General features: G+C 40.2%; 4 protein-coding genes across 20 annotated transcripts in view; 1 reads left to right on the top strand and 3 right to left on the bottom strand.

The window, feature by feature from the left end:
* The window catches only part of rasa2 (RAS p21 protein activator 2), a 29,774-nt gene extending 24,682 nt beyond the window's left edge, over window positions 1-5,092 (bottom strand). The window contains exons 1-2 of the mRNA XM_032511996.1: window positions 4,849-5,092; window positions 1,658-1,781 (exon numbers count right to left, since the gene is read on the bottom strand). Coding sequence (XP_032367887.1) covers window positions 1,658-1,781; window positions 4,849-4,906 — 182 coding nt within the window. The 5' untranslated portion in view covers window positions 4,907-5,092. The remainder of the gene's footprint in view (window positions 1-1,657; window positions 1,782-4,848) is intronic.
* Window positions 368-19,858, bottom strand: fbxo36a (F-box protein 36a). Of its 2 annotated transcripts, XR_004331435.1 has the most exons (5): window positions 19,718-19,858; window positions 19,105-19,213; window positions 18,740-18,912; window positions 18,290-18,573; window positions 368-378 (listed from the first exon to the last, which is right to left on the bottom strand). XR_004331435.1 is itself a non-coding variant. In XM_032511997.1 (4 exons), exons 1-4 carry the CDS (start codon window positions 19,811-19,813, stop codon window positions 18,424-18,426), a joined length of 528 nt encoding a protein of 175 aa, XP_032367888.1. In that variant the 5' UTR covers window positions 19,814-19,858; the 3' UTR covers window positions 18,266-18,423. The 2 variants fall into 2 exon arrangements, 1 of the variants encoding a protein (XP_032367888.1); XM_032511997.1 differs by lacking the exon at window positions 368-378 and having other exon boundaries at window positions 18,266-18,573.
* The window catches only part of trip12 (thyroid hormone receptor interactor 12), a 45,554-nt gene continuing 24,300 nt past the window's right edge, over window positions 5,829-27,082 (top strand). For 2 of the 13 annotated variants that reach the window (XM_032511987.1, XM_032511985.1), the window contains exons 1-4: window positions 20,312-20,414; window positions 23,452-23,598; window positions 24,020-24,145; window positions 24,353-25,143. In XM_032511987.1, the coding sequence (XP_032367878.1) occupies window positions 23,501-23,598; window positions 24,020-24,145; window positions 24,353-25,143 (1,015 nt within the window). In that variant the 5' untranslated portion in view covers window positions 20,312-20,414; window positions 23,452-23,500. The other 11 variants (XM_032511986.1, XM_032511979.1, XM_032511983.1 and 8 more) reach the window with 10 other exon arrangements.
* On the bottom strand, window positions 6,982-18,051 carry zbtb38 (zinc finger and BTB domain containing 38). Of its 4 annotated transcripts, none has more exons than XM_032511991.1 (3): window positions 17,626-18,051; window positions 16,788-17,061; window positions 6,982-11,237 (listed from the first exon to the last, which is right to left on the bottom strand). In XM_032511991.1, the coding sequence occupies exon 3, from the start codon at window positions 11,235-11,237 to the stop codon at window positions 7,593-7,595; it is 3,645 nt and encodes a 1,214-aa protein (XP_032367882.1). In that variant the 5' UTR covers window positions 16,788-17,061; window positions 17,626-18,051; the 3' UTR covers window positions 6,982-7,592. The 4 variants fall into 4 exon arrangements, with proteins under 4 accessions (XP_032367882.1, XP_032367884.1, XP_032367886.1 ...); XM_032511993.1 differs by lacking the exon at window positions 17,626-18,051 and adding an exon at window positions 13,535-13,622 and having other exon boundaries at window positions 16,788-17,509; XM_032511995.1 differs by lacking the exons at window positions 16,788-17,061; window positions 17,626-18,051 and adding exons at window positions 13,535-13,622; window positions 14,160-15,768.

Here is a 27,082-nt window from a genome sequence, read left to right as displayed (position 1 = left end):
AAATCAGGAGAGAAAAACAAAGCTGTTGTGAAATACCTAGAAAAGGCAGGCCCATGTTTACAGTGAGATGTGCAATGATGTAGATAGAAACCTAAAAGGTTTGTCGGTGCCCATCTCCCACATCTCTCTCTGAACTGCTTATGAACATGTAGCTATTGGTAATAGCTTATTTCAGTCTGAATCATTTAATGTTTCCCAGCTAAAAAGCACACATACAGCTCTAGGTCACTTATTGACAATTTGTAAGATGTTATCAAATCACTGAATTTCAAACTGGACTTTTCTCACATGCCAGGTTGGTGGAAAATGGTTCAGACTTTAGTATAACCGTGTCAATGTGAGAGATCATCTCAACAAGATATATTTCTTTACACTTTTCTTTGACTTCAATTTAACTTAAAAACAAACTGTAAATTGTACAAACAATAACAGTGATATAATCAATCCATATGAGCATAACTTAATCAACGTCATTCCTGAAATGGTTGCACGTTATCTTGGTATTCATGGCACTTGAACAGACATTGCCAAGCAAAAAAGGAAATTCCAGTTTTAGATGCATTCCCTCCTTTTTTGCATCATTCTAGATTAATATTACTAGAGCTAAAACATGATTATTTCTATCTATTCATCTAAGTAAATTAGCAAAGCAGTGTCCCAACAGATGAACAGTCAAAAACTAAAAAGCTTTCAATATATGAGACAACGTTTAAAGAATGGCAGCATACACCCCCCCCCCCCCCCCCCCCCCCATTTGTCAAGCTGTGAAGGTTTGATTTATCTATTGATTGACTGATTGTAAGCTATACATATAATAAAAAAAAGTTCACAAATGAACTGAGGAGGAAATGGCACATTCAGTATAAGACACTGAACCTGAAACTTTGCCCGCATGTAAACAGAAGGGTGTTTTGATGTCTGTATAGCCAACATAACTTGCTATAGATGAGATGAGCAATGACTAGACATGACAAAACCCTGAAAGACAGAGATACTTTATTTATCGAAAGAAATTAAGGCTCCGACACTGAAACGCTGCAATAATTTCTCCTCCTGAGTCACTTTAAGTTTTCACATTGTCCGGTAAACAAATCATTAAGTACTTTGATACTTCTCATTATATTCTAATATAATATTCTATATTCTACTATGCTTTTTGCACTTTACACTACACGTTCTAAGACCTCTACAGTATTTCGTATTAGCCAGGGAGATTTTATAGCCTTTTTTCACTGCTCTTCATTTGTCAAATAAAGTAGTATTTAGTTTGCCCAATACTACCATCCTATCAATTTTAAGAAAGATATTGAAAGCGCTCTGCAATAAAACTTTAATATTTGAACATGTAAAAACTAGAAGACAGCAATTCTTATTCTCAAAATCAGAGGAAATAATAAATAGGCTAGATATGCTTAGTTAAAATTAAAATATAGGCTTTTCTTACTGCTTGGACATCTGGACAAAACTTAATAATTATGAAAGTTTAGTGGCATTTTATGTTACTTTAGTATACATGTTGTAACTTGGTATGACATGCAATAAAAATGTAATGTAACATTGAAAGTTGACAGTTTACTGTATTGTTAACATAATCAAATTCATAAATCACCTTACTGTACATTATTTGGAAATAAGACACAGAGGTAACCTTGCTTACCAGACACTTTTGTCATACACCTTGGTGCGGAACACCTCCTCTTGATCCAGACTTATGGTGCAAAAGGTGCAGAGATCCCTTTGTCGATTTGGACCTGAGACTGGACCAAGGTTCTTAGCTTCACCTGCAGCACCAAGAGAAGAACATTGTTACTATCTTGACTAGCATAAAAACAACAGCAGTATTTCTCGAGTTAAAACCAAATATATGTACACCATCGTTGGCACATCAACAACACAGCCTTTGGACAATCAGCACCCACATTATCCCTTAACATTTCTCCATTTCTGTAGCTCCTTCCAGTCTACAGTTGTACACACAGTATTCTTACAGGTATGCTTGACCAACAAAGTGAACAAAATGACACTTTAACAGATGTACTGTAAGGCGTTTTGACAATTCTTAAAAAAAAATTCAAAAAAAAGAGATCTTGAAAAAAAAAGATTTACTTTGCTAATTCATTGCAATACACAAGTGGCAGTCCTAAAGTCTGACCACTCTGAAAAGCTAAAGATTCACAATTCCTAAGTACATTTTTTTACTGGTAATCATAATCAAACAAGGGGGGACAACTAACAAAACGTAAGGGTTAAGTTGACTGAAGCTGACTCCGTAAAGCTAATCTTCATAAGCACATGTAATTGCAATCATACACAGTACACTTATAAAATAAGCTTTTACATTCAACATCCTCATGTGCATGGGGACACTTGCTCTTGCCTGTTGTTAGGACAAGTGGCAGAGCAGATGTAGCTAAAGTAGACTTGTGGCTCATATGTGGTTCAAAACATGAAACATGGACTTCCTCAGCATAACCAATGACAACGTTACAGCGCTGATTCACAAATGACAAACGCCTTTGAAACAAACACCACATGCACACACTTCCACAACATCATAGGCCGACCCAGATTACATGCCATGGGGCTTTGTGCAACACTTGCATAAAAAAAAAACTAAATCAAAGCCAGATAAATGAAGCCTGAATCATTAGAACAGCTAAATGACAGTCACTCAAACACAACACTATCAATACCTTCACAATTAATCAGATTTAGACTGGTGGATTAGAGGGGCAGTTGTCTAAATTAGTCCTCTAGCTTTGGATATCTACCTTAAGCCCAGGTGGAGACCTAATTAAGAAAATCCGCCAGTGAGATCAGCTTTGTAACAGGCTATTAATAATGGTGTATGGCTAAGCTCAGGAACGGCCGGTGAAAACAGCCAAGTTGTCACTAAGCTTGGACCAGGATAACCTGGTGGGAGTAGAGCACCCAAGAACAAAGATACAAAGATACAGTATACTTGGCCAACTAACTCTACTGCCATCTTGTCTCTTCAACATTTCCACTATAACAAAAGCACCCTGAGAAAACCATGACCGAAAGGTCAGAAAGTATGCCTAAACCATACCCGTTTTAGCTGAAGACTGCTGATTCAACTGGCCTTTTCCTGATTTTATTCTGACAAAGAAGCAAACAAGGGCATATATCAAAGTGCGTTGGCCATCTAAAAACTGCTATACAACATATCTTTACAGCATGCCACCTCTATTGATGTAGGCTAAAGGAAAAAGGACAAAGTGTGAACGAGGAAGAATGGAGTTTCGTAAGACTGCAAAGTGAGTTACATGCCACTGTAGTTCCTCTATTTTGTTCTGCTTACCGTTTTCTCATTAATTCATAGTAGTGAAACTGACTTTTGTCTTCCTATTGTGTGCCTATGCATACAAGCCATACTGGCGTAAAGACAGATTTATAGCTAGTCATGATATGGTAAAAATAATGTTTAATAATGTTCATAACATTTAAAAATAACTATATATATATAAAAAAAATAAAGAAAATGTCTACTTTAGTGCCAGCTCATTTTAAACTGTTTTCTTTTTTTCCCCATTTAGATGAAGCAATGCCACTGGGGCAAATTTAATAATTAATGGGGAGCAGTGCGTGTAGACTAATGGATTTGTGTTAAAACTGAGAATAATCAAATTGGATGCAGCATATCTATGAATAAAAGTACATCATGGAAACCAGTACAGCTTGTGCAATTTGAATCTCAAAATGTTGGTAGTGACTGAATCTTTTGAAGAGCAGCCATACACATATTGAAGGTGAGTAAACATTTAAACATTCAAATAGCTTCACAGCCTCCTGACAAGTACACCTCTGGACCAGCCAAGGGAGGATGAGGAAACTGGCTGGTATTTCACTTAAAGAGCCTACGTTTCTAATTTGGACTCTTCTCACATGCATGACTTGTGTATTACAATACTATACTATTGCTGTAGGCAATTTACTCATTCCCACGGTTGATTAATTCATTCAGACACGTTAGTGTCAAATGATGAGACATGATAACTGCATTGAAATGTTTGCTTGATTAATGCCTCTACATGCAGGCCAGAGAGCATGAAGAGTCAGAGACCTGCTGTGTGTTGGGACATTGGCTACTTGAACTCAACTCGTCAGGTTGGTCACTCATCAATCAACATACCACTGTGATAACATGTACAATGTATCGTAGATATTCGGCTAACGTTAGGTGTCAAAACTCGAGTAACGTTAGCTAACGTAAACTCTAGCTAAAGAGTAACGTTAACGTTAAGTGACCATTTTTTTGCTGCTCGAGACCTTATTGATATGCGTTCCGTTTGAACTGTAGCTGTTTTCGCTGAAATTATTGTCATTATCTATACATTACCTAAATAACGTTAAGTTACCCAACTGTCAGATGCCTGCAATGATAATGTTAACGTTATAGAAGAATAGGTTAGGGACTGAAGGACTGAAATGGTTGATAGTAGCTAGCCTACGTTACTTTGCCACCAACGGTAGCTTACAGGGCAACTCAAGTCCACACAAAACGCCTGAATTTTGAAAACGTTATAATTTCCAATACGCTTAAAACACGAAGTATGCCAGAGCAGCATAACTGACGGCCGAGGAGCCCTGCTTGATGAATGAAATCGTTCACAACAAGGCACTAGCTGCTGGTAGCATGCTATGCTAACTTGACGTTAAGCAGCAGCCAGCAGACGGACCAGACGAACTGGCTGCCTCTGCCTCCACACTGTCGACTGTTGGTGGCACACCGCGCCCCTCCGGCTTCCCCTCTCTCCGCTTGCTTGTTTTACCAACCCCTCTTCCCCTGTGAGAGACGGAAAACATCGGCTCGCCAGTCACACTTACATATTTTACCCCGCAGGCTCTGTAAAATCCGAATCCCCGCGTCGTCCTCTTCCGCCATGGTAAGAGCTGACTGTTATCGCTTCTCCGGTGCATTCAACGCTGGTTTATCATATCCGTTTATGAATGCAGGCAGAGTGGAGGAAAGCCAGCCCCACTGCCGCGTCACGTCAGGTCCCGTACACACTGGTGCCTTAAAACGTGCGGCGAAGCGTCCTCGTATATGAGTCGAGCGCCTTGCTTTGGCTAGTACTTAAATCTGGAAATGGTAGAAGCTTTTAAGGGGATTTAAGGTCTCTCTGTAGTGCTCATTATGCAACGGCAAAGCTCATAGAGAACTGATACTTGTGAAGCTAGTTATCTTAGTTAGCTAATCTTACAGTGTTTTAGTTTAACCCTGTCTGTATGTGTCAGACAGATGTAAATTTGTTACCGGATGTGAATGAATTAACGTCACCACTGCTCTAAAACTAATTTCTGAGGCACACAGTATAAGTATCATTACTGGTGATAACGTCAATTTCACTTTGAACAAGATTGCAAAAAGAAACCTCACATAGCACTAAAACATACATTAATCAAAAGAAATGTACAAATAGACATTTAAATGGAAAATGACCCTGTTAATATGTCTGCAAACATCACAGCTAGCTAGTCTTATATTTGTCTAGCACGCTTGAAAAAGTTAGCAGGTTAAAAAAAAGCCAACTTTGGATTTCAACCAAAGAGTAAGACATTTCCTATCAAACTATAGTAAAAACACAGCATGCTACTAATTTTGCTTTTGGTTGTTTATTTATCAGGGGCACTGGCCAGTCATAAAGGATGTCATGGATTCATAAAGATAATTTATTTATCTCAATCTGTAATAAAATCCCATTCCAATATGCTTTGGATGAAAACATTACAGACATTCTGTGTTCTCCTCTCTTTTCAGGTGGTTGGTTGAAAAGGTCTGATCCTCATCGCTGACAGTAGCAGGGAGCCTGAAAGGGCAGTCAGGTATCCATTATAACTTTTAAAATGAATTTCAATGTATTATCTTAACATGTAGCTTGCACTAGTTCACAACACATTGATTACATATAATCTTTTAAACTGCACATTATGTCACAAAATTCCCCGCTGTTTACCATCAAAGTTTTGTGACATCAAGACTATTAATGTAAAATATTCTATTTCTTCATCAGATATATGAGTTTTATTCAATATAGTTATTTAGTTATGGCCATATAAAGAAAATCTTAGTATTTGAATGAATATGAATATTTTTCTGCAGTGTTTTACAACACCAAAAATATACAGAACTAATCATCATCAAATAATGTCTATGTTAATTTGATTTGTATTTCATATTTTAATGAATTACAATATATATATTGTTGAATATATTGAGCATGTGCTCTTTTCAGCTGTACATTGAAGTGGTTGCAAGCATATGTTCCTCACTACACTACTACAAAATGAAGCTTTTACATTAGAGTAATCTCTATTATTCTCAAAGTGCAATGGCCCCCGATGCCATAATAAACTATGCTTACAGGTTATGAATGAGAAGTAATGTAAAATTCTGCTCACATTTAATCTGGAACTGTAACACTGCAGGAATTGTTGCCATCAGTGTTTTTAAAACATAATCATCCTTTATTAAATTAATGAAAAATGGTGCCTCCACCACAATCAGTGTGTTGAGGAGCAGCTTACATCACAAGCCCAGTCTTAGAAAGAATCAAGGAATTTAGAAACATCTGGAAATTATGTCATGAGGCCTGACTCTAAATACAGATACAGTTTGTGTGGAAGAACGAGGGAATGAACTTCTCAGATGAGTTGCAGGTCCCTGAAGGACCAAGGGGAGCAGATATCCACCATGTGGGTTTATAATTAGGAAATTGTTTGATGTGGAACAGGTTTTGTACTAATATGATTGTGTAAATCCAACTATTTAAAATGTTCCATATCATACTTTAACTGCATGACGTTTAGGGTTTCTGTAACTATCCTTTACCATCAGTTTCAGAGCATCAGTAAGTGTGCTTATCAGTCAGTGGTCACTGAATACTGTGAATTGATAGGCAACTAAGGCAAGCATTTACTGTATCTCTAACTAGGCTAAAGGAAGACAGGATGTAACTGTTTAGAATATCAACAACTTTTATTTAAATTGTTTTACATGTTTTATACATATTTAACACACAAAAGTAATAACTTTAATAACAATGGTTCCATGTGTAATTAGAAATTAGAATTATATTAATGGTGCTCAGTATTTAATTATCAAAGTATTTAACCAACAGATTAGCATAGTCTAACTATAAAGTGCAACTCACCATGACCAGTTATGTGGCAGTTGTAAAATGTATATTGTTTTCACAGACATATTTTAAAAAAGGTAAGTTGTAACCACACTAGGAAGCTTTTCAGTTCTTCAACACATCCTACCCCTGTTCTGAAATTGCTTACAATCATGTCACCAAGTCTGCCATATATGCATAGACAATGGAAAAAGTACAGTCTGTTTCAGAAGGTCCTATGTTATCCAAAAATTATCTTCTACAAAGGTGAAAAAGCACTCAGTCGTTGAGTTTAGGAGGGAAGAAATTACAGTCTACATTATGTTAGATCCTCATAGGATTTTTTTATTGAGCTCAGATGGAAACACTATTACATTTCCTAACCATAAGCTTGAAGTCAAGTTTCCATCGCTTTCTCTTTTGCCTATTGTTGTCTACAGTCCTCAAATATGTTTAAAAAAATGGCTCCTCTTTGCACATCCATTTCTCTGGTTTGTGTGTAGAAATAGGGATGATTTTAGTTTCAGAGTCATTTCTTCTAAATAGTTTACAGGACTTCTCAAGATCGATGTGACTGGTTGCTCTTTGCCCTGTCAAAATACCCTTGTTGCTATTGCTGTCTCTGTCAGGGGCTTGGTTTTTTGAGATGAGATGCATAGAATGCTGTGCATTAATCCTTTTTTTCACCATTTTATGTTTCACATTTGAGGGTGTCAGGGAAAACACTGGGTCAATGCAGGGTGATAATGGACTTTTAATGTTGGAAAATGACATGTCTTGGTAGGTAGACATAAACTCAGTTGTATCCTCAATTTTAGGCTTTATTTTATCAATGGAAAGATGTCCTTCCACCCTTTCACTTTTTATGTCAGTGCCCCCTTGGTTGTTGCTGTCTTCTTTTTTGATGGTATCTTGTTTATTGTCTTCACTTAGGTATGCTGAGTATTTAGAACATGGTGTGAAGTTGTCAGAATTATATCCCTCCTCATTTGTCTCCTGGTGTTTTTTCTCATGGCTTCTCTTGGTGGCAAGGTAGAGAAAACGCTGGGGACAGAAGGAGCAGCGATACTTCTTTTCTGGGTTGGGGCTCCGGGGTGTGTTATCAAAGCAGGAGCCATTTTCCATACAGCTGTTGCAGATGTAATCCCCACCGGCTGGTGCCTCGCCAGGGGGACCTTGTTTACCACAGGTCCGACAGAAACATGGGTGGGAACCAATAACATGAGCTCTCAGACCGGTCTCTGTGATAAAAGAGCTGTCACAGATGTCACAGTTGTAGGTGGCCCTTGGGCTGGAGTTCCTGCTGAGACTACGTTTCACCTCTCCACTACCACCTGACATGCTCTCTGTCGGCCAACTACTTTTATCAAGGTGGGCCTCACTTGCAGCAGGTCTGTCTGCAGATGATTCAGGATAACTGTGAAACAAAGCCTTTCTGTGCTTGAATCTCAACTTATTTTTCTTTTTAGCTTTGTAAGAGTAGTAGGGGCGCCAAAGCATATCCCCTGTGTCACAGTCGTTGGGATCATCGTACGTCTCTGGCTCCGTGGCAGTGACTTCTGTTCTCAGGCGGAGCCTGGGGTTATCTGAGCTTTCTTGTGTTGGTTGGCACTGGCTTGGACTCTCCTCCTCACTTAATTCTCTCATTCTCCTTTTCTTTCTGGGGAAGAGCTTAGATCCTTTGATACGGCGGCGGATGATGGCTTCATTGCCTATTTTCACTGTTATCTGACATAGCGGCATTGCAGCACCGTCCACAGATGGACCTGGGCATGCAGGTTTGGCGATGTAGGTTTCTGTCGTTGCTCCCACCTTTTTATCTCGCACCAGATTCTCAGTGCTTGATTGAAGTATATCCTTTGTCATATCCTCAACTCTTTTTGCAGAAGCCGATAGCTCACCTAATTTTTTAACAGTGTTCAAAGAGTTTAAGAATGGCGCATTATGACTATGGTGCTCTGAGTTAGTTACTGGAGGATCATCATTACCCACGGCAGGAGAGTCGGGTTGCAGAGAGAAGGTACCGTCGTAGTCAATCAAGGGTAAATCTCTATTCTCAGCCTCTTTTCTTGTGCCTCTCTGAATTTCCAAATCACTGTTCAGACTTTGGTCAACATCTTGGTCACATGGCTTGCCAAAGCTGATGCGAGGCATGACAGGTGCCACCATCGTTGTCGTTGCCATGAATGTGAGAGGGAATGAAACAGTATCAGGTTGGCTGATTAGACTGTTTTCTTCAAATGGAGGGATAAGAGAGTTGCTGTCTGGTGGGGCTTCATCCCCTCTTTCAACACTCTCAGAATATGTATGACTGTACGTCTTGTATTGTCTTTTTCTAAACTTCATAGGCAGAAGCCTGTAGAGTTTGATCGGATAAACACTGGCTTTCAGACCACCGTTGGCGGATTTCTTCTTAACAACTAAACTAGGATCAATGCCGTGAAAAGACTTCTGATGGTTCTTTAAGATATAATATGTCATGAATGTCTCCAGGCAGAAAATGCACTGATAGCGGCGTTCACCTGTGTGCCAGATTTCGTGCTTCGTACGGTACTCTGCCAATGCAAACACTTTATTACAATAATGACAGGGGTATGCCCTCTGCCAGGAATGTACATTCTCGTGCCGCTTCAGACTGGATAGTGTGACATAAACCCGTTTACACACACTGCAGTTGTATCTCCTCTGACTGCTACCTAGCCTCACTGCCTTCTCATTCTGTGGAGGCTCTGATTGGTCCATTTGAAGGGGCTCTGGGGTGTAAGGGGTGGAAAGGTCAGCAGAAGGAAACTGTGTCACAACGCTCTCTGTGTTTGGCATGTCATCTGAATGGAGTTCCACCTCCTTGGTTGTTATGTCAGTAGCATCCAGCTTAGGTGGGCTTTTTATAGCCTTAGGGCAGACCTGCTCATGGTTGCGCAGCCGTTTGAGGTGTATGAACTTTCTGTGACAAAACTTGCAAAACAAATGACTGACAAAACGATTTTTATGTACCTCTGAGTGAATGGTGAGAAGAGCTTTATTTGTGAATATCTCCGGACAGTGGCTGCATCCATAGATTGAAATGCTGTCCTCAGGTGAAGAGGTTGGTGGACCTAACTCCTTTTGAACATTGTCAGTGGCTATAGGTAGGCCTGGGCTTATACTTTTTTCTGTTTCTGCTTCTGAAAAAAGCAGAGGTGGTGTCATGACTGCAACAGGTGCTGTAGAAACACCACCAGCTAATGTGGAGGTTATTGTATTTGGTTTATCTGTTTGTGGTTCAGCTGGAGTTGGAAGTATACTTCGACACAATGTGCTTGTCAGCCTGTGGCGCTTTTTAAGTGGGCCTGCGTTTCTGTAAATAAGTTGCTTTGGCTGAGTTGTTGCTGGCTTACAGACCTTCTTGTTTTCCCACTGACTGCTGTCTTTTCCTTCAGTAGATTGGCTTACTGCATATGAGTGCTCTGAGAGGGCTTGGGTTGTCTCGTTGTTCCCGTTGAGGCAGGAGGTTGTGGGGCAACTTGATGGGAGCTGTCCCGTGTCTGGTGACTGCCTCTCCCCATTGGTTTGAACCAGTGGGGTGAAAAGATTGTTCCCAGGACACCCTTCAGTGATAGAGAAGGCATTGGTGATGCGTGGCCCTCTGTCAATGTCCTTAGGCCTGGAAGCGTCCTTTGTTTTTTTTATCGCAAGGGCTGTGCTTGAGTTTGTGACTTTAACACATTCGTCCAGCTTCTCTTGTTCTGCAAGCTTCTCTAAAAAAGGAATTCCAAGTCTTTTTCCAGCTGCCACCAGCCCCGCTGTGTCCTCTGCACCAGCTGATGTCACCTTTGAGCAGTAGATAAAGTTGAGAATACTGGCAAACACCTCAGACTTCAGGTCCATCAGCTCTAGCACTTGGCTAGAGTTCCATGTCCCAGGAGTTGTCAGAGCATTCCTGAAGTACCCGCTGCAGGCTGCCAGGATGTTCTTGTGAGCTTGAAACTTAACATCCTCCACCACAATGGTAACATCGCAGAAGAGGCCGTGTGAGCGTTGCTCATTGAGCTTGCTAAGCACAGTCTGAGGATGAGCACTATCCATTAGGTGCTGAGTGCACGGGGACGCCACAGTCATCTAAAAGAAGAACATAGAAGAAGAAATAATTACATCAGATTATTACAAACTTGTCAATCTGACTGTTTTGATATTGTTTAAAAAAAAAAAAAAGATGTGTTTACATTTTGTATTTGTAATATTTTAGCCATTCTAGTGTTTTAACACTAGATGGCAGTAATGTCCTCACAGATGAGCTCCAGTGCCAACAGTCTGGTCAACAGTTCTGGTGACTCAAACCATTCTTATCTCCATCCCGTTTTTACTTTAAAACTTAATGAATGGGTTAGGGTCACATACAGAGTGTAAAACAAACTGTAAGACCAGCAAAATATTATATTGTAAATTGCGGACGCTTTTATCGTAATAATTCAGGATTGTGCCAATACAATCTTAAGTCCCTTCTGTTTTTTTTTTTTTTCTTTTTTACTAGATATCTTTAATCTCTTCTGAAGGCTAATGACACATTTGTAAAAAGCCTGTATTCTTGTAGGGAAACCCTAATTGATGGAATACTGCAATACATTTGTTTTTGATATTTCAGTAACAGCGAGCTATAAACCATGTGGCATTGCTAAGATGTGGAGCAATGACTGTTTTGAGTAGTGGGTTTAATGCTGCAGTGGAGCTGCTTACTGGCCAGTGAGTTGCACTAGAAAACACCCAGGTGGGAGTGTGTCATGCAGCTACTTAGAAATACTGCTGTCATACATTTTTTGTCAAAGGACATGACCAAATATGAGTCAAAATGTTGCCAATAATCTAAAATTGTACTGTGAAGATTATGATTTAAAAAAGCTTGGCTATAGGGATTGAATGTGTGATGTTCCTAATTACATTCTATATGCAAATTCTTTTTGACTTCCAAATTATTTCCTTTCTGTTTCATTGCTGACTTGGTTTTTCATACATGGGATATTCTTGTCATCAAATCCCAGAACAAAGTAATGAGAAGATGAGAGAAGAATCTCTTTTAAAAACAACAGCAACAGTCAAAATTAAAGGGTAGTCTTGGCCTGCACCTGGTAAAATATGCTGTACTTTTTTCAGTTATAGATTTCTTTTGTCATTGCCTATACTAATTCAATTTAGGTGGCGATCCATTCAGTATGCTACCACAGCTCTGCACTTGGCCTGGTTTAGTTGCCAGGTCAATGTTTTATGAAAATGACAAGCAGATAGTTACACACTGATGACTCATATGCTCCCTTCTTCAGTTGTCTGTCAGATGGCAGGGGAGGCATCCCTTCACTTGTCCCACATACATTTTTTTGTCAGATCTAACAGCTACAGGGAACCGTTAATAAAAAATACCTCATGCGCATTGATATAATGTAATGTAGCACAGAAGCACAATAATTACTGCTAAAAGGGTTTGTACTACATACCGTATCTCTATGACACACATCTAAGTCTACCAGTTATTACACACTCTGCAAAGATTTCTGGGCAAACAGGGAATGACAGTTGTTGCCAATTGACAAAGCAGCCTTTGTGGAATAGTTCTGTTTTAACAATAAACTAAATTGATCTACAACTCTAAGAGGAAGTTAAAGTTCATTAATTCTCACTTTGAAATGAGGATGTGTCACTCAGCTTGTTGATCTAAATGTAGCCTACTCATAACGGAGTCAGTGTGGCTTGAGTCCATACTGAGTCATTTAGCATGTCGCATGCAGACTGCATCTGCTAAGACACACTCAGCTTGCCTTTGTAAGTAATTCATCAACACACAGTTATAGTTCACATTATTACATGTTCATCTTCATTAGCGGCTGCAATGAAAGTCATGCAGCGACTGTGCAATTTGGCATGAGACAATGATTTGATTTTTCCAGAGGTGCTTTTGCTAACTGCTACTCCACAGGCAAGATGGCTATATTTATCTGTCTGTCGTAAACTTGTTCTTTGTTCTAGGTGCCTACTTAGTGGAAAACACTGTTAGTTTTTTTTATAATATGAGATTTAGTCTGTACAAATTATACTGTGAAGATAGTAGGAAATTATATTAAATTAATAGGCAGCTCTTTTTTTGTTTTGATCATTTTGGTCTTGGGCATTACGCATTGGAAATAAATGATTTTAAAGGTCATATATTTACAGTATTTTTCATTTACTCCAAAGGGGTTAAGCCAATTTATCAGTGATGTAATTTTATGTTTTTTAAATTAATTTCAAATGTTTTGTTCTTGCAACAAATACAATATGGCCGCCGTTCTTGAACGCCTCTCTGACTGCTGAAAACACAACCAGCCTCCTGCCTTCTTTCTCAGACAGGCCTCCGTTGTCATGGCAACATGCTATGGCGCAGCACTTACTGGGTATTCAGCTGGATGGCAAGTGACTGTTAGCAGTCCGGGTATTCGGCCCCCTCTCTCTCACAAACATCCTGCCCTCTCTGAGAACCTGCAACACACAGCAGTCTACAGAGCAATCGAGGTTTGCCTTTGTCTCCGCTTGAATATACTTTGTGTATGTGTTTTGGTCTGTATGTCTTTGTCTACTGCAGAAATGCTACCCGAAGGACTTTCCCATCCTATTACAACAAATGATGTGTCACGGCTTTGTACCAATTTCAGTTTATGCTGTTTACAGAAAAAAATATTCTATTGTCTTCTGAGTTGCTCTTTAACTTTACCCCTTTCATTTCCCACAATTTCTACCAATTGTTGTTTATTGCCACCACACTCTGAGCGGAAATTTTGAAATTGTCCTCTCCGCTTATGATTTTGCCACACCCAATGTTACTTTTTCAACTCAACCTGTGAAATAAAAATCCCCAAATACCAAACCACAAACCAAGAAATGACAGTATAGCACACAGACACACTCTTGTCAAACAAAGAGCGAAATGTCAAAGCAAAAGTCACTTCATGCATCTCTGCAAAGCGTACTTTCGCAAAAAAACACGTTACTAATTGAGGGAAATCATGCAAAACATACCTTAGTAAATCCGAGAGAATGATGCTGGGCGAACAGGAACCAGTGCAATGCAGTATCCCTTTTCTACATCCCTCAATATACCCGACTACACATGAAAAACAGTTTTGTAAGAGCAATGCGAAACTAGTTTTTTTTCTGTGATGGTCGCTGAACAGTGGTGTTGTCACAAGCAGAGCTTTTTCTGGCGTCTTTCTTCCTCTCCCTCCCTCTCTGTGTGCAGATGTCTCCAGCTCTAACGTCCTGCGTATCTATCAAAGCAGCCCAGGTTCTGGGCTAGATCTGCCCTGCCCTCCTCTGACTATCGTTCTTCTATCCTACTACAGCTAGAGGAATAACTCTACAGTCTAGCATGAAGCTAAACCAGAGTATAGGTCTGCCTTTGTGCTAACTGGGCAACTGAAGCCTGGAGCCTCTGAGCAGGAAGCAGCAACTTTTATTAAGCATGGCAGAGGGCTGTAGGGAGAGCGGAGAGATGCTGAGTGCTACCAGCTCTGTGGCTCGATGCTACAGCCAGAGAAGACACTCTGCAGCACTGCTGGTAGCAGCGTAGAGTAGGGTGTACTCTGTTGTACACCTTAATGCCATGTTAAATCTCCCGAGCACCACACTAGCTAGATCCCGACGATTAATGCTGACCAAAGGACAAATATCCTTTGCATGAAACAAAATTATCTTTAGCCCTCATAGAAACAATATGCACCTTAAATGCACAACGTCGCACCATCTGTTTCATGCTTGTGCACACATACTCTCTGTCTGTGCAGCAATATATTACACCCCAGCCTTTCGTCTGCTTACGCAGTCCCTGTGGTTAGGTAATGCAGAACCCGCGGGAAGATGGCAGTGACTACCGTCCTATTGTGGATCCCAGCAGTCACAGGACAGATGTTCATCGATGCCTTTTCTGACAATCCCAGTGAGCATGCAAACTGAAAGCTATGGGGTAAAAGAGAGTCCTGCTATCAGCGGGGACTCTCAGTATACCTATATAGAGGCTGCTGATTGATGCAAAAGCAGCAGATGCGTCAGCACTGCAGACGAGGGGGAGGGGAGGACGCTGAACCCGACATGGTGCTGTGAGCTTCTTGCTAGCCTCTGAGGACGGAGGCAGCTCTTTAATTTACACAACTGAGCGTAGTCATATGACTGTGTGGGTCCTCTCCTCGTGCTGGCTGAGACACACTTTAAACCAGTTTGAAAGCCATTTAACTGTATGTACTGATGACATTAAAAGTAGCAGGTGCCATATCATTATGCATGTACTCAGTCATTGTCCTAAAGGAAGGAAATGTGCTATTCATGGAGTGGTTATGTTTTAGTCTCTTAAATTACACTCAGTGATCACCCTAAATCTTAGCTGCTGTATTTTCCTGTTAGCTGTTCTTCACATTATGTTGGTTTCATAAATACACACTAACCACAGGCTCAGTCTTCTATTTTCTGTGCCCTACAGTAAGATCTGCGTCATTGAAAACCCTGTACATTAGCCTGGGGAGCAGCTTTTAAATCAGTTAAACCTTATAACTTTTGCCACACTGGGTCATGTTGGTGTGACAACCAAAAACTAAAAAAGAGATAACAATCTAAGTGAGGCAAAAGTGGCGTCTATAACTATATATATATATATATATATATATATATATATAACTGGAGCCATAAAATTTAAATTTGGGAAACTAGGGGGAAGCCTGAATAGAGTTGAAGTGGAATGAGTATGCAACAACCACCACAGCTGACTTTACAGTGACTGCTGTCAGTCAAAATATCTAGTCAATAGTTCTCTAGCTCTCAAATTCACAACAAGGTCGCACATTAGAAGAAATCAAATGAACTAATGACCCTAATTTCTCGTAAACAAAAATATTGCCAATATTTTTAAAGAGAGAAGTTGGAGGTTTTAGTTGCCTGCAGTATAGTTGGAGTTTTTTTTTTGAGCCAGGCCAGGAAGATCAGTGGCATTTAAAGAGAATATACAGAAGTTTTCTTTCATTTCTAATAATTCTAAACCATTGGTTCTTTATGTGATCCAGTCCACCTTGTTGTCTTCCTTTAGTCCTAACATAAAACCCCTAATTAGTATGTACAGGGTGCACTTTATATCTTATTAATGCATGTACACTAAAATGGATCCATGTTAAGCCAATAAAATACCTCTTTTTTAATCCTTTTAATTCCAAAACATAGTGTACCCTTTTGAACGTTGCCATCCCTAAGATTTTCCATAATCTGGCAAAAGAGCTTTGCAGTTTACAGGATTTGGAACCAGTATTTATGTTAATTAAACAATTGGAAAACCGTTGCTTTCATAAATGCACATTCAAAGTAGATCTTAGATATTACTCTAGGGCGCATTTGAAATATTTTGTAAGCAGCACCTTGTCACCCACACTTGTCATCACAGCTATTATGTGTTCAAAACCACAGGTTAAAATATACAGGCCTCTGATGCTTAGTAAACTCAGCTGCGGCCTGTAGAGACGCCGATCAGCAGGAAGACACAGAACACCCTGCAAGGCTAAGCAGCCCTCATTCTTATTCTCAAAGCATTCACACTCTTAGCATACAAAGACACTCATCTTTAGTAGCACTTAATGTCACCACCGTATTCCGCACTCATACTTTGCCTACCAAAATGTCTCTGTGCGGAAGGTCTTGCTGGGCCTGCCTCTGCCACTGGGGAAGTCTCTCTGGTGTTGTTTATGGAGAGGAAAGGACAGTGACAACCCAGCTCCCGTTCTCCCTTTAGCCTATATTAGGCCTTTACCATCATCCCTCTTCATTGCTGTCGGGAAGTTGCCTGTGGACTGTGGTTCTGGCAGAGGTTCCCTGTTCCTGCTGTGTATAGTTGTCTTCTGGAGGCTGCTGTGTCACTCCCGCTGCATCACTGACCCACAAAGAGGAGCTGTGAAGGAGGGGTGGTGTGGTGAATGTGTGGAGGCAATGGATAAGCAGGAAACAACCGGCACTGCTTAACACTGCTCCAGTAAACAAATGGATGGGGCTTCCGCCTGGCCTTGGTTTGGGGCCTAGTTTTCTCGCTGTGGTATTCAGGAAGTGGGCCTGGGAGACAGATCCTTTATTGTTACGTAATGAATATTTTTCCTCCTTGACCAGACTCCACTGAGAAGGCTAATAATAGGCCATATTAGCTACCAGCCAAGGCTGTATGCGGTTGTGTCAGATCATTCCAACATACAGCTATTATTTAGATGCAAGAATATTTAATATTGATGGGAGTTTTAAAATAACATGTTGGAAAATTACACGTTCTTCTCATCCATTAACACAGGACAATGGAATGACCTAATGTTTGTTTCTGTTTTGTCATAATTTTAATAAGAAAACAAGGAAAAAAGAAACAGGGACAGTATTTTAGTATGTAGCTGTTTTGCTAACATTTATTGTACCATATGTTGTCTCTAATCCACTAAGGTACCTGTTAGAAACAGAATAAAGAAGTGCATACCTCTGTTTTACGTGACTGTACCTTGCTACCAGTTTCAGAGGAGGTAGGACTGGTGTGGCAGATGCCCTCAACAGAATCCAGAAAAGGCGTTTTGTGGTCTTTAGACCTGGATATGGTAACCAGAATTACAGCACTTGTTTTGCACACGTTACCCAAGGGTTTATTTGCTTGAGCCTCCTCCTCCCATCATCTGACTCTGGTTTTCATTGCCATGTTGCTCCCTCTGCTGGCTGCGCTAGTGGACACAGAACAGAGACCACATGCAAACCCAGGTTGGCTGTAAGCAGAGATGGCATTGAGTGCTACAGGCCTTCAGCAGAGGGCGCAAAAACAGTTCTCTGGCAAATGTAAACAGGAAGTATATGTTGTAATTGACCATTGACCTTGATATGATGTCTGCAGGACTCTTGTTGCATAATTATTAAAACCTTTTTTGTTATGAGCTTCTTGACCTAATGTTTGAGCAGTTTATCAGTTAGGAAACAGGCTGAGACACTAATTAAATGTACTAATAAGATTGCACTAACAACTCTTCACAACATACATAACTTGCAAGTGACAACATTTATTCATTGCATACTGGTGGTAATTGTCATCATCCAAAGTTAAACAAGAAAGTAGCAACCCATACAAATACTGATTAGTTTTGAAGAATATTTGGCACTTTTAATACACATCTCAACAGTAAATTTAACACTCAATAAACCTCAAAGAAAACACTGGCTCTTGTTTCACAAAGTACAACATTAATACTGACTATCTATGTACTTTGATAGCATTTGTATTGCAGTTGTTGCTTCACTGCTGCTCCTCCCTGCCACTAGTGTGGAAAAAGGTAAAAAACATCTTCCTCCAGCCCATGCAATTTCTTATGCCCTCCATGTCACAGGTAAACTCAGCACAGCGATTCCTCACAGTCTGCTCCCAAAACTTCTCAGAGTTGCAGAGCTGGTACAGTCCAATCAGAGCAAAAGGTAACAAAACAAAACACATGCAGATTTAAAGGTGTGGTTATCAGCGTGCAATACATATGAGCACAAAGGTACATGCCAGAGAGTGCAAAACAGAAAATAACACAATTTCTGTGTCATGTAAGACACTAACAAGCTCTCACCTTTCTGAATCTCTGTGAAGCCTGTGCCAGCAGTGTTGTATCTTTCAGCTCTAGGTAAGACAGGATTTGGAGCATTATGTCATCAGGTAAGCGCTCCAGGTAATCAAATTTTCCTTGACAAAGTGATCTTGTGTGTTCCAGGATCCTCTCCCCGAAAACAGCACCGACTTGTTCTACAGATGAGGGGTGGAAAGCAGAGCCCGGACGTCAAAAAACAGATTTCCATCGAAGAAAATGCTGAACTGAAAGAAAGCACTGTAACACTTTGCCAAACAAAGAATGAGTGAAAAAAGATTTTCAGTATCACAGACAAAATCTACTGTCCGGGCAGTAATTGGATTTCTGTTCTGATGAAGTACACTTACGCTGTAGCATTTTATGATGTATAAAAGCAGAATGGGATGTCTTCACCTCTTTGGGTGCTGCGCCCTGGGGGTCAGGTCGCACAGAAATCTCCCATGATCTCCATATTACCTATAAAGTTAGATAGAAATAAACAGTAGGGCAAAGTGAAAATAGTATGCCTTATTTCCATGAGGACCTTATGTTGCATGTGAATCTCAAATACAATTTAGGTCATATAATATTAAAAAGAAATTATCTGATGCATGGTGGATTTTAACCCACTGAAATATTTATTTTACACAGAATCATTTTTATATTGCTAATGTTACTGTATCTTTTTGCCATCAATTCACTATTTACCGTATCACTCAATTCAACTTGAGATTACATTTTTTACTGGTTTTGGTCAACTTGCAAGAAAGTAGCTAGCTAGTCTAATAGTATAAAATAGGAACCATAGACTGTAGCTATAGTAGTCTATGATAGGAACGTTAGCCCAGAAAGATATTTTTAAAGCTAACGTTAACTCTGTAACGTAAGATGAAAATATAAGCTAACGTTAACTTACCTCTATATAGTTACACAGTAAGACTATGCTTTATGAATAGAAACTAACAGAAACAAATACTCAACCTCATCTTTGGTAATAAGAAGTTGGAAAAAATCTTTTTGAGGAGGTGGACCCTGATCACTAATTTCAAAAAGATGCTCCCCGAGCAAAGACGCCATGTTGGATGCAGAACTGTAACCATGACTACTGAAAAGCAACTGTAATAACATTATTTAATAATATTTACTCAACGGCAGTTTGGAAACAGTTTGATGGATGTTATGTTACATTCGTAGAAATAAAATAAAGAATAATTTTATTTTTGTGTGAGGTGATGTCAAAAGGTAATGTTGGCCATCAAATTAATGTATAGATTATATAAGGGTTTTATGTCTGTGTAATAATTGGGGTGGGGTCACGACCCGGCGGATTGGTTTATATTGCATATTTGTGATGAGAAATTGTTACCAATTACTCCATTGTTGCGGTTGTTATCTTTAAATAACGACAAATGTAGCGCTTTTTATATGGCTTTATAGTCATATATTTACAGAGCAAAACATCCAGTGTTCGCAGCGGCAACTTTGGCTAAAAAACAAGTAAGTGTCGAAAACTAAAATCATAAGTAGAGTTAAGTAGTCCTCCAGGAGCGGATGAATCACGCGGATGTATATTGCAGTTGTAGGCCCCCTCAGCTGATGTGAAACTAGCAGGGGTAGAGAGAGAAAAGAGGAGCTGCTGGTGCACTGTCTGTTACAACTACAACACTGGAACAAATAGGTAACAACATTATATACAAAAGGTAGACATTTCCAGTGACATCTCAGCCAACAGTCTCTTGGACCTTCGAGATTATTCAATATCGAAATACAACGGAGAAATTATGATTCAGTGTTGCGAAAATATCTCGAATCCCGTTCCTGCTTTCCTGTTTTTTTTGTGTCTAAAGGTATCAGAGGCCATTTCTTTTTGCTAGCTAGCGTTAACGTGCTAGCTGCTAGCTAGACAACTTGTTAAATTAATACTACAATTTGACTAAATTGTTCCCAGTAGGCTGAATCCGTGAGTTATAACGAATCTGTTTGTCAAATAAATCCAATTACCATCCTGTCGAGCTGGCAAAGCGTTAGCCAGCGAGAAAAAGGCTTGCTAATATTAATTAGCTTGCATGCCAAGGTTAGCTGGTAATAACGTTAGCTCTTGTTTGATTTGACAACGCTTAACATCATCTACGTGACTACCCTGCATTAACGTTAGCTAATTCGGTGTTAAGGTCAGTGATTTTTTTTGTGTCAACCGGACAACTAGCTAGCTAGTTTAACTAATACCAACAAGTAACAATCGTTGGTCTAGCTCACAGTCAAGTGTTTATTTTTGTCAGCCTACTGTCTGCGACTGCACGGTCATTGATGAAGCATTCGCTATCTTTTTTTGGCTAAGCTAGCATTAGCATGCTAATATTTAGCCTCGATACTTGTTATTCTTGCCCAGATACTTGGCTAGCTGAATACAATGCTGACATGATTTGGTCCCTTTTACCTAGCTAAATATTAAGTATATAGTTTGTTGATTGTTAATAGTCAACTTGTTTCTGTTTAGCTAACATTAGCGCAAACGCTAGCCAGCACTGTAAGTTAGTGAGAGGCAGACATTGGCCTAAGGCAGCTTAGAAAGCAGCTATACTCATAGCTACTATAGCTAGCTACATATACTTGTGTAGCTAAACTCGCGTTGACAGTTGTTAAGAGAGGATCTGACGGACACCTTTCGACTTGACAGTTGTATATTTTTGGCTTGATCTTCTCATCAAACGTTATAGAAGGTGAGCTAACTTGCGTGCGGGAAATGTATGTGTTTTTATTTAAACTTAATCGTCAGCCAAACAGACCAGTGTGTCATAGCAGCAGTCAGAATACCAAGTTAGCTTGCGCTGGTCTAACGTTACTGGTAGCCTGCTAGCTATATTACATTAACCCGCTTGCGAAAGACTGTCTAAGCGATGCTGCCATTTTCGACGTGTAGCTAGCTAATCTTAGGTGAACGTAATTGTTATTTGCCTCTTAAGGGGGTAACGTTTCACGTCAGTATTTCATTAAACAATCGTCGTTTCATAATGTTACCACAACAATGTGCAAACAAGGTAACGTTAGCTTGTTGTTGGAATTATGCAGTGCGTTTACTTGGGGAGCTAAGAGGTTGACACACCGATACGCCAACTACGCATTTCCATGTAACGACTGCTACGTTAGCAGACGTAACTTTTACTAACTAGTCTCTGGTATGTGCTTACTATACTTTTAAGCGCTTTTTTTGTCGTAATACTCAACATTCAGCGGTTACAAGCTTCGTTTTGGAATGTGGGAGTTTTGTATTGATAAGTAGCTATGCGACTAAGCTACTGTCAAAACGTATTGCATTTGCTAGGATATGAGTGGCTAAACATGCTAGTCGGTGGTGGTGGTAGAGAACTACGTCAAAAAATATAGGCCTCTGTAAATCGTGGATATAAAAATTGGACACTGGCCTGCTTGTTAAGTGGTGTACTATATGAAACTTTAAACCGGCTAGTGTTTCCAGCTGCCGATCATCTGATGTGCTTAACTAATCACATTATAGGCGAGTGTGGTGCACCAGTTGTCAGAATGGACGAATAAACAAAGACTAGGATGCACTGTCAGTGCAGGCCTAAAATGGCCCGTGAGCTTCCCAACTGTGGCGTATTTTTACTATAAATGATATAGTGATTTAAACCCTAATTATATGGGTTAATTGGTAATGTTTATTTTCTAAATGGCAAAAAGTATTTAGTTTGTGATTTAGTAGTCTTGTGTGTGTGTGTGTGTGTGTGTGTGTGTGTGTGTGTGTGTGTGTGTTTTGTTATATCAATCATTCCTGTTATCTGTACCCTCATGCCATTGACTAATGAGAATTACATAGAAATTATTCTTATGTAAAGTACATTTGCTTTCATATCCTGACTAAAATGATTACTGCAACCTAGCCCAACAACAAGCTCTGTTGGTCAGGTTTTGAAATGTTATGGCAATTTAAAAGAAACACATCTTAACTTGTTATATAATGTAAAGTGGTGATATGATGATGATGATGGATGAATTAATTAATACTAGTTGGTTCTCCTTTCAATGGACCATCTTAGTCCAAATTAAGTAAAGTACACTTGGGGTTAGGAGAATAATTTATGATAGCTTTGCAGTATAGGCCAAAATGTACTCATGATTAAAAAAACTGTATACTTTTGTGCTGTCTGTCAAACCATTATATTGTGATTTTAATACAAACAATAAGTTTTTTTTAATGCAATGTAGTGGTTGTACTGTTGTTGGTAGTGGTTTACATAAGTTTACATACTTTTTGTTGCACGCAGGCAAAAGTGAGATGGTGCTGGGAACATAAACTGAGCGGTATGAATCTACTGTACATATAGTTTATAAAATTCTAAGCCCCCAGTTTTTATTCTCAACTGGGAATTGTCTGGGTCCTTGCTCATGAGTTTTCTGGCCGCCTGCTTTTGCCTCTACATGATGGGTAGTGTCAGTAATATGATTTGTCAGTTGTTTACTTGTGGGAGTTGGTATCTTGTGATGTACAATCTTAGTATAATTGATGAGACAGTAGTTCCCTTGATCATCTCAAATGGGCTAGAGAGTTGAGCTTGATGGTGACAACGCTCCATCTGTGGTCACCTACAGCACATCAACTCATTTTAAGCCATGGACAACCCAGTGGTTTTCTGGAAAGCGTAGATATTAGGCATTTTGTCAGTATGCTTATGTGGTTTCTCTCTCGATTATTGCAGTGAATGGTAGTGTCTAGAAAGGGTATGTCCCTTCAGGAGAGAGGTGCCAATGTCCAACCGGCCTAATTCCAATCCAGGGGGGTCACTGCGCCGTTCACAGAGGAACACTGCTGCGGCCCAGCCACAAGACCACACAGTTGCAGGAAGGTAAGTCTACTCGCACACTTAGTGTCCAGTTTTTGTTAAAATCTCAATCCAAAGTAAGAGGCAGTTATTGTGGTTTGTGGGCAACATTAGCTGCAGTTTAAAAAATAAGGGGTGTTTATTAAAGGGATATTGGTATATGGTTGCTGTTTATTTGTAGTTAATTGGATTTTTACCTTAATACATTATTAAATTGGCCTCTTTAATCAAAGGGGAAGCCTATCTTGTGTTCTTTTGATCATAGTCAAATGCTGATTAACTCTGTTTTAGCTGTTTGTCTTGCTACTCCAGAGGCGTTAATTATCAGAGGAAATTCAGACGCAATCTGCCAAAATGATTTGGGGATTGGTCTTTTTTTTTTTTTTATGTGGCTTGATTACAGAAACCCACACTATCACTTTCTCTTTAATTTTTAACCTTACAGGTTGCAGTCAGAGCAAGTCAAACATAAAGCAAATTCCCCACCTGAAAGTAGAAGACCTAATTCTAAGGCTTCCAAAGCCACGGCCAGCTCAGCCACTGGTCTGTCCAGAGGGCACAGCTCAAGAAGGTACCTTTCCTCTCTACTTAGGTGTGTGTGTGTGTCTGTGTGTCTGTGTGTCTGTCTAAGTAAAATCTACAATGAAGAACAACATACAGTATTGTGCACCTCTAAATCTGAATGAGGACATTGAATGTGGCATTGTAATTCATCATTTTTCATGGTTTAAGGTGTTTTATAAGATGGTGTTTTGTTGTCCCTCTTGCTCCTTAGCAGAAGCGATCTTACTGTGTCCGTGGCTTCCTTTGTGTTGCAAGACGAGCCAGAGGCTGCAGGGACATCTGAACAAGAGCGACCAGGCCACCAGTCAAAGAGTGAAGGCACCCGAGGGCTGAAGCGAAGTGAAGCTCCTGACCAAATTAGTACCTTCGGACCGACCCCTGCCAAGAAGCCCAAATCGCTCCCACCACCCAGAGACAATACCTCAGAGACCAAGAAAGGCCCAGCTAAGTCCAAGAAGAGATCACTTGCTTCAGAACCACCTGCATCGTCAGGTCGAGGCCAGAGTAAGAAGAGCGGGGCCGCTGGGGCCTCACCAATTCAGAAACGGAAGAAAACGGACTCCCTCCCCGGTCTAAGCAGCACCGCTGGGTCCCTCCCCAATCGTACCGAGGGCAGAACTGCAAAACCCACCAAGCTGGCGTCTAAATCGGCCGCCTCAGCCAAAGCTGGGTGTAGCAACGTGACAGACTCCTCTTCCTCCTCTGCCTCCACCTCTTCCTCTTCCTCCACCACAGGCACCAACAGCGCCACCACGCAGGGCGCCCGAGTTAAACAGGGAAAAGATCAGACCAAGGCACGACGCTCTCGCTCAGCCTCAAGCCCTTCCCCCCGCCGTAGTACCCGTGACAAGGAGCAGGCCAAAACAGCCAGCTCTTCAAAGTTTGAGTGGGCAGCACGCTTCAACCCCAAAGTCAACCTGCCAAAACCCAAACTCTCCTTGCCCGGATCCTCCAAAACTGAAACCTCCAAACCTGGGCCATCAGGATTACAAGCTAAACTAGCAAGTGAGTCACATTACCAATGTAGGGTAACCTTTTGGTTATAATAGAAACGCTCATTTTAATCCCCGGTCTGAGAAGATCTCTCTTTTAAAGAGAATGGGGAGGGACGTATCTGCAAGATTTTGTTTTATTTTGTAATGTGTTTAATGTGCTTGTGGGGGGTCAACACATTATTCCTGTGTGCTTCGATGGAGGTTACACCTCTGGGATTAAATGTCACAGGGCCTGTGCAGCGTCACAGGATCAGTTACAAAACCTCACACTTAACCACTGGGAGCAAATATATTTAACTGCTGCCCAGTTGAGACACATTACCGCACATACTCACTACAGAGGAAAGCCATACAGAACTTCTGGTAAAACTAGCGCAGCAGTAATTTTTGCATCTATAGAATTGTGATGCATTGCATTCTGCAACAGTTAGCAAAAAGTAGTGTACATGACATGGGCACTACCTTTTAAGTTCCATTTAGGAATATTTGACGGCAATATAAGTGGATACATTTACACAGTCAGATTGGCGGGCAGCAAATATAGGTTACCATATAGTAAATGGGGAATGATTTCAGAAACCGCTAAAGTCTTTTATCTCAACATCTGTGTGTAGCATCATGTATAAATACAGTTGGTGACACACTGCAGTCAATATAGCGTGTGTGTCTTGACAAGCATATGTAGTTCATGTGTGGGCTTTATTGAGCTGGTGAACTGGCACAGATTTCAGTTAAGTACCAGTAGACTAAAACTGAAGAATAGCTAAAAACATAAATACTGCTAGTTGCTCAATTGTCAGTGTTGTCAGGTAAAGGATAGGACATTTAAATTGAGGGAGACTTTTTGGGCTTGTGACACACCAACCCAATAATTGTCTGTCGGACTGGCTGGCGAGGTCGGTAACTCGAGTTTGTTCGGTGTGTTCCATGCCGTTGTCCGTCCGGAGTGCTCAGGAGGGGCCGTCGACAGTACAGATTAGCACCACCTGCTGTTATGGAGTTGTGGGCATCGAGGCACTGTTTTCGACCAACTTGGGGAGACTGATCAGTCAAACTGCTTTTTCTGCCGATGGTTAGCCGTCTGGTCGGTGTGTCAGGGCTTTATGGTGGTATTTATATACTCTTGTGACATGATCAAACAAGGCGGCATAGATGAATACTGTGAGTGCAGAACTCTTTATGATATTGTTGCAGCTTGTTTGTTTTGCGGTAGCATGTGTAGATTGCATTTTGATCATTCTTGATTATTCTTGTGTTTTTGAGGTTATGACAGTAACCACATTTTGCGGTTAGCATGTAGGCTTGTGCCAATTGGCGATCAGATTGTATATCGATGATTCAACAGATGATTGGCTATTGTTTTTTCCTACGCCTATATTAAAGCGATTTTATCTAACTTACTGTCGGAATTAAGATGTTATAAAAAATAATATCTAAAGCCTTCCTGGCTGCTGCCAGGGGACACTAACAGGAGCTACATGATGTCAGCCCGCGTCGACTACTGGGGGCTAACCCCTGATTTCCACCAAGGCTGTGGATCCGCTTCGGAAGGTTTGCGGAGGCTATAGGTTTCCATTAATGTCGATGTGTAAGATTTCACTGACTGCGGGACGTAGGGCTGCACGATTATGGCCAAAATGATAATCACGATTATTTTGATCAATATTGTGATCACGATTAATTATCACGATTATTTGTTGATTTTAACCAAAACAAATTTTATTGTCACATAGGCTATTTATAACTGCTTTCACATCCATATTATGCTACATTGTTCTTATGTTGAAGTTGTATAGACATACAGCTGCAAAATTAGCTATCTGAAATAGTGTAGGATATATACATACATACATACATACATACATACATACATAAATTTTTTTTTGTTGATATATCTCTGAGAAAGCTCCTTCAACTGAATAAAAGAGCTAGGGAGAGAGAGGGAGTGC

Source organism: Etheostoma spectabile, chromosome 3, assembly GCF_008692095.1.
Source record: "Etheostoma spectabile isolate EspeVRDwgs_2016 chromosome 3, UIUC_Espe_1.0, whole genome shotgun sequence".
NCBI classification, from domain to species: domain Eukaryota; kingdom Metazoa; phylum Chordata; class Actinopteri; order Perciformes; family Percidae; genus Etheostoma; species Etheostoma spectabile.
Note: the sequence above shows the minus strand (reverse complement) of the source record. Positions and strands in the feature narration are given on the sequence as shown.

Bases quoted from the DNA above. Each gene is read 5' to 3' on its own strand.
- zbtb38 (XM_032511991.1), bottom strand. From the start codon at position 11,237: ATGACTGTGGCGTCCCCGTGCACTCAGCACCTAATGGATAGTGCTCAT.
- fbxo36a (XM_032511997.1), bottom strand. From the start codon at position 19,813: ATGGCGTCTTTGCTCGGGGAGCATCTTTTTGAAATTAGTGATCAGGGT. The intron at 18,913-19,104 runs GTAAGTGTACTT...CCTCATCTGTAG, and splicing joins ACATCATAAAATGCTACAGC to AACAAGTCGGTGCTGTTTTC. The intron at 18,574-18,739 runs GTGAGAGCTTGT...GGACTGTACCAG, and splicing joins CTTCACAGAGATTCAGAAAG to CTCTGCAACTCTGAGAAGTT.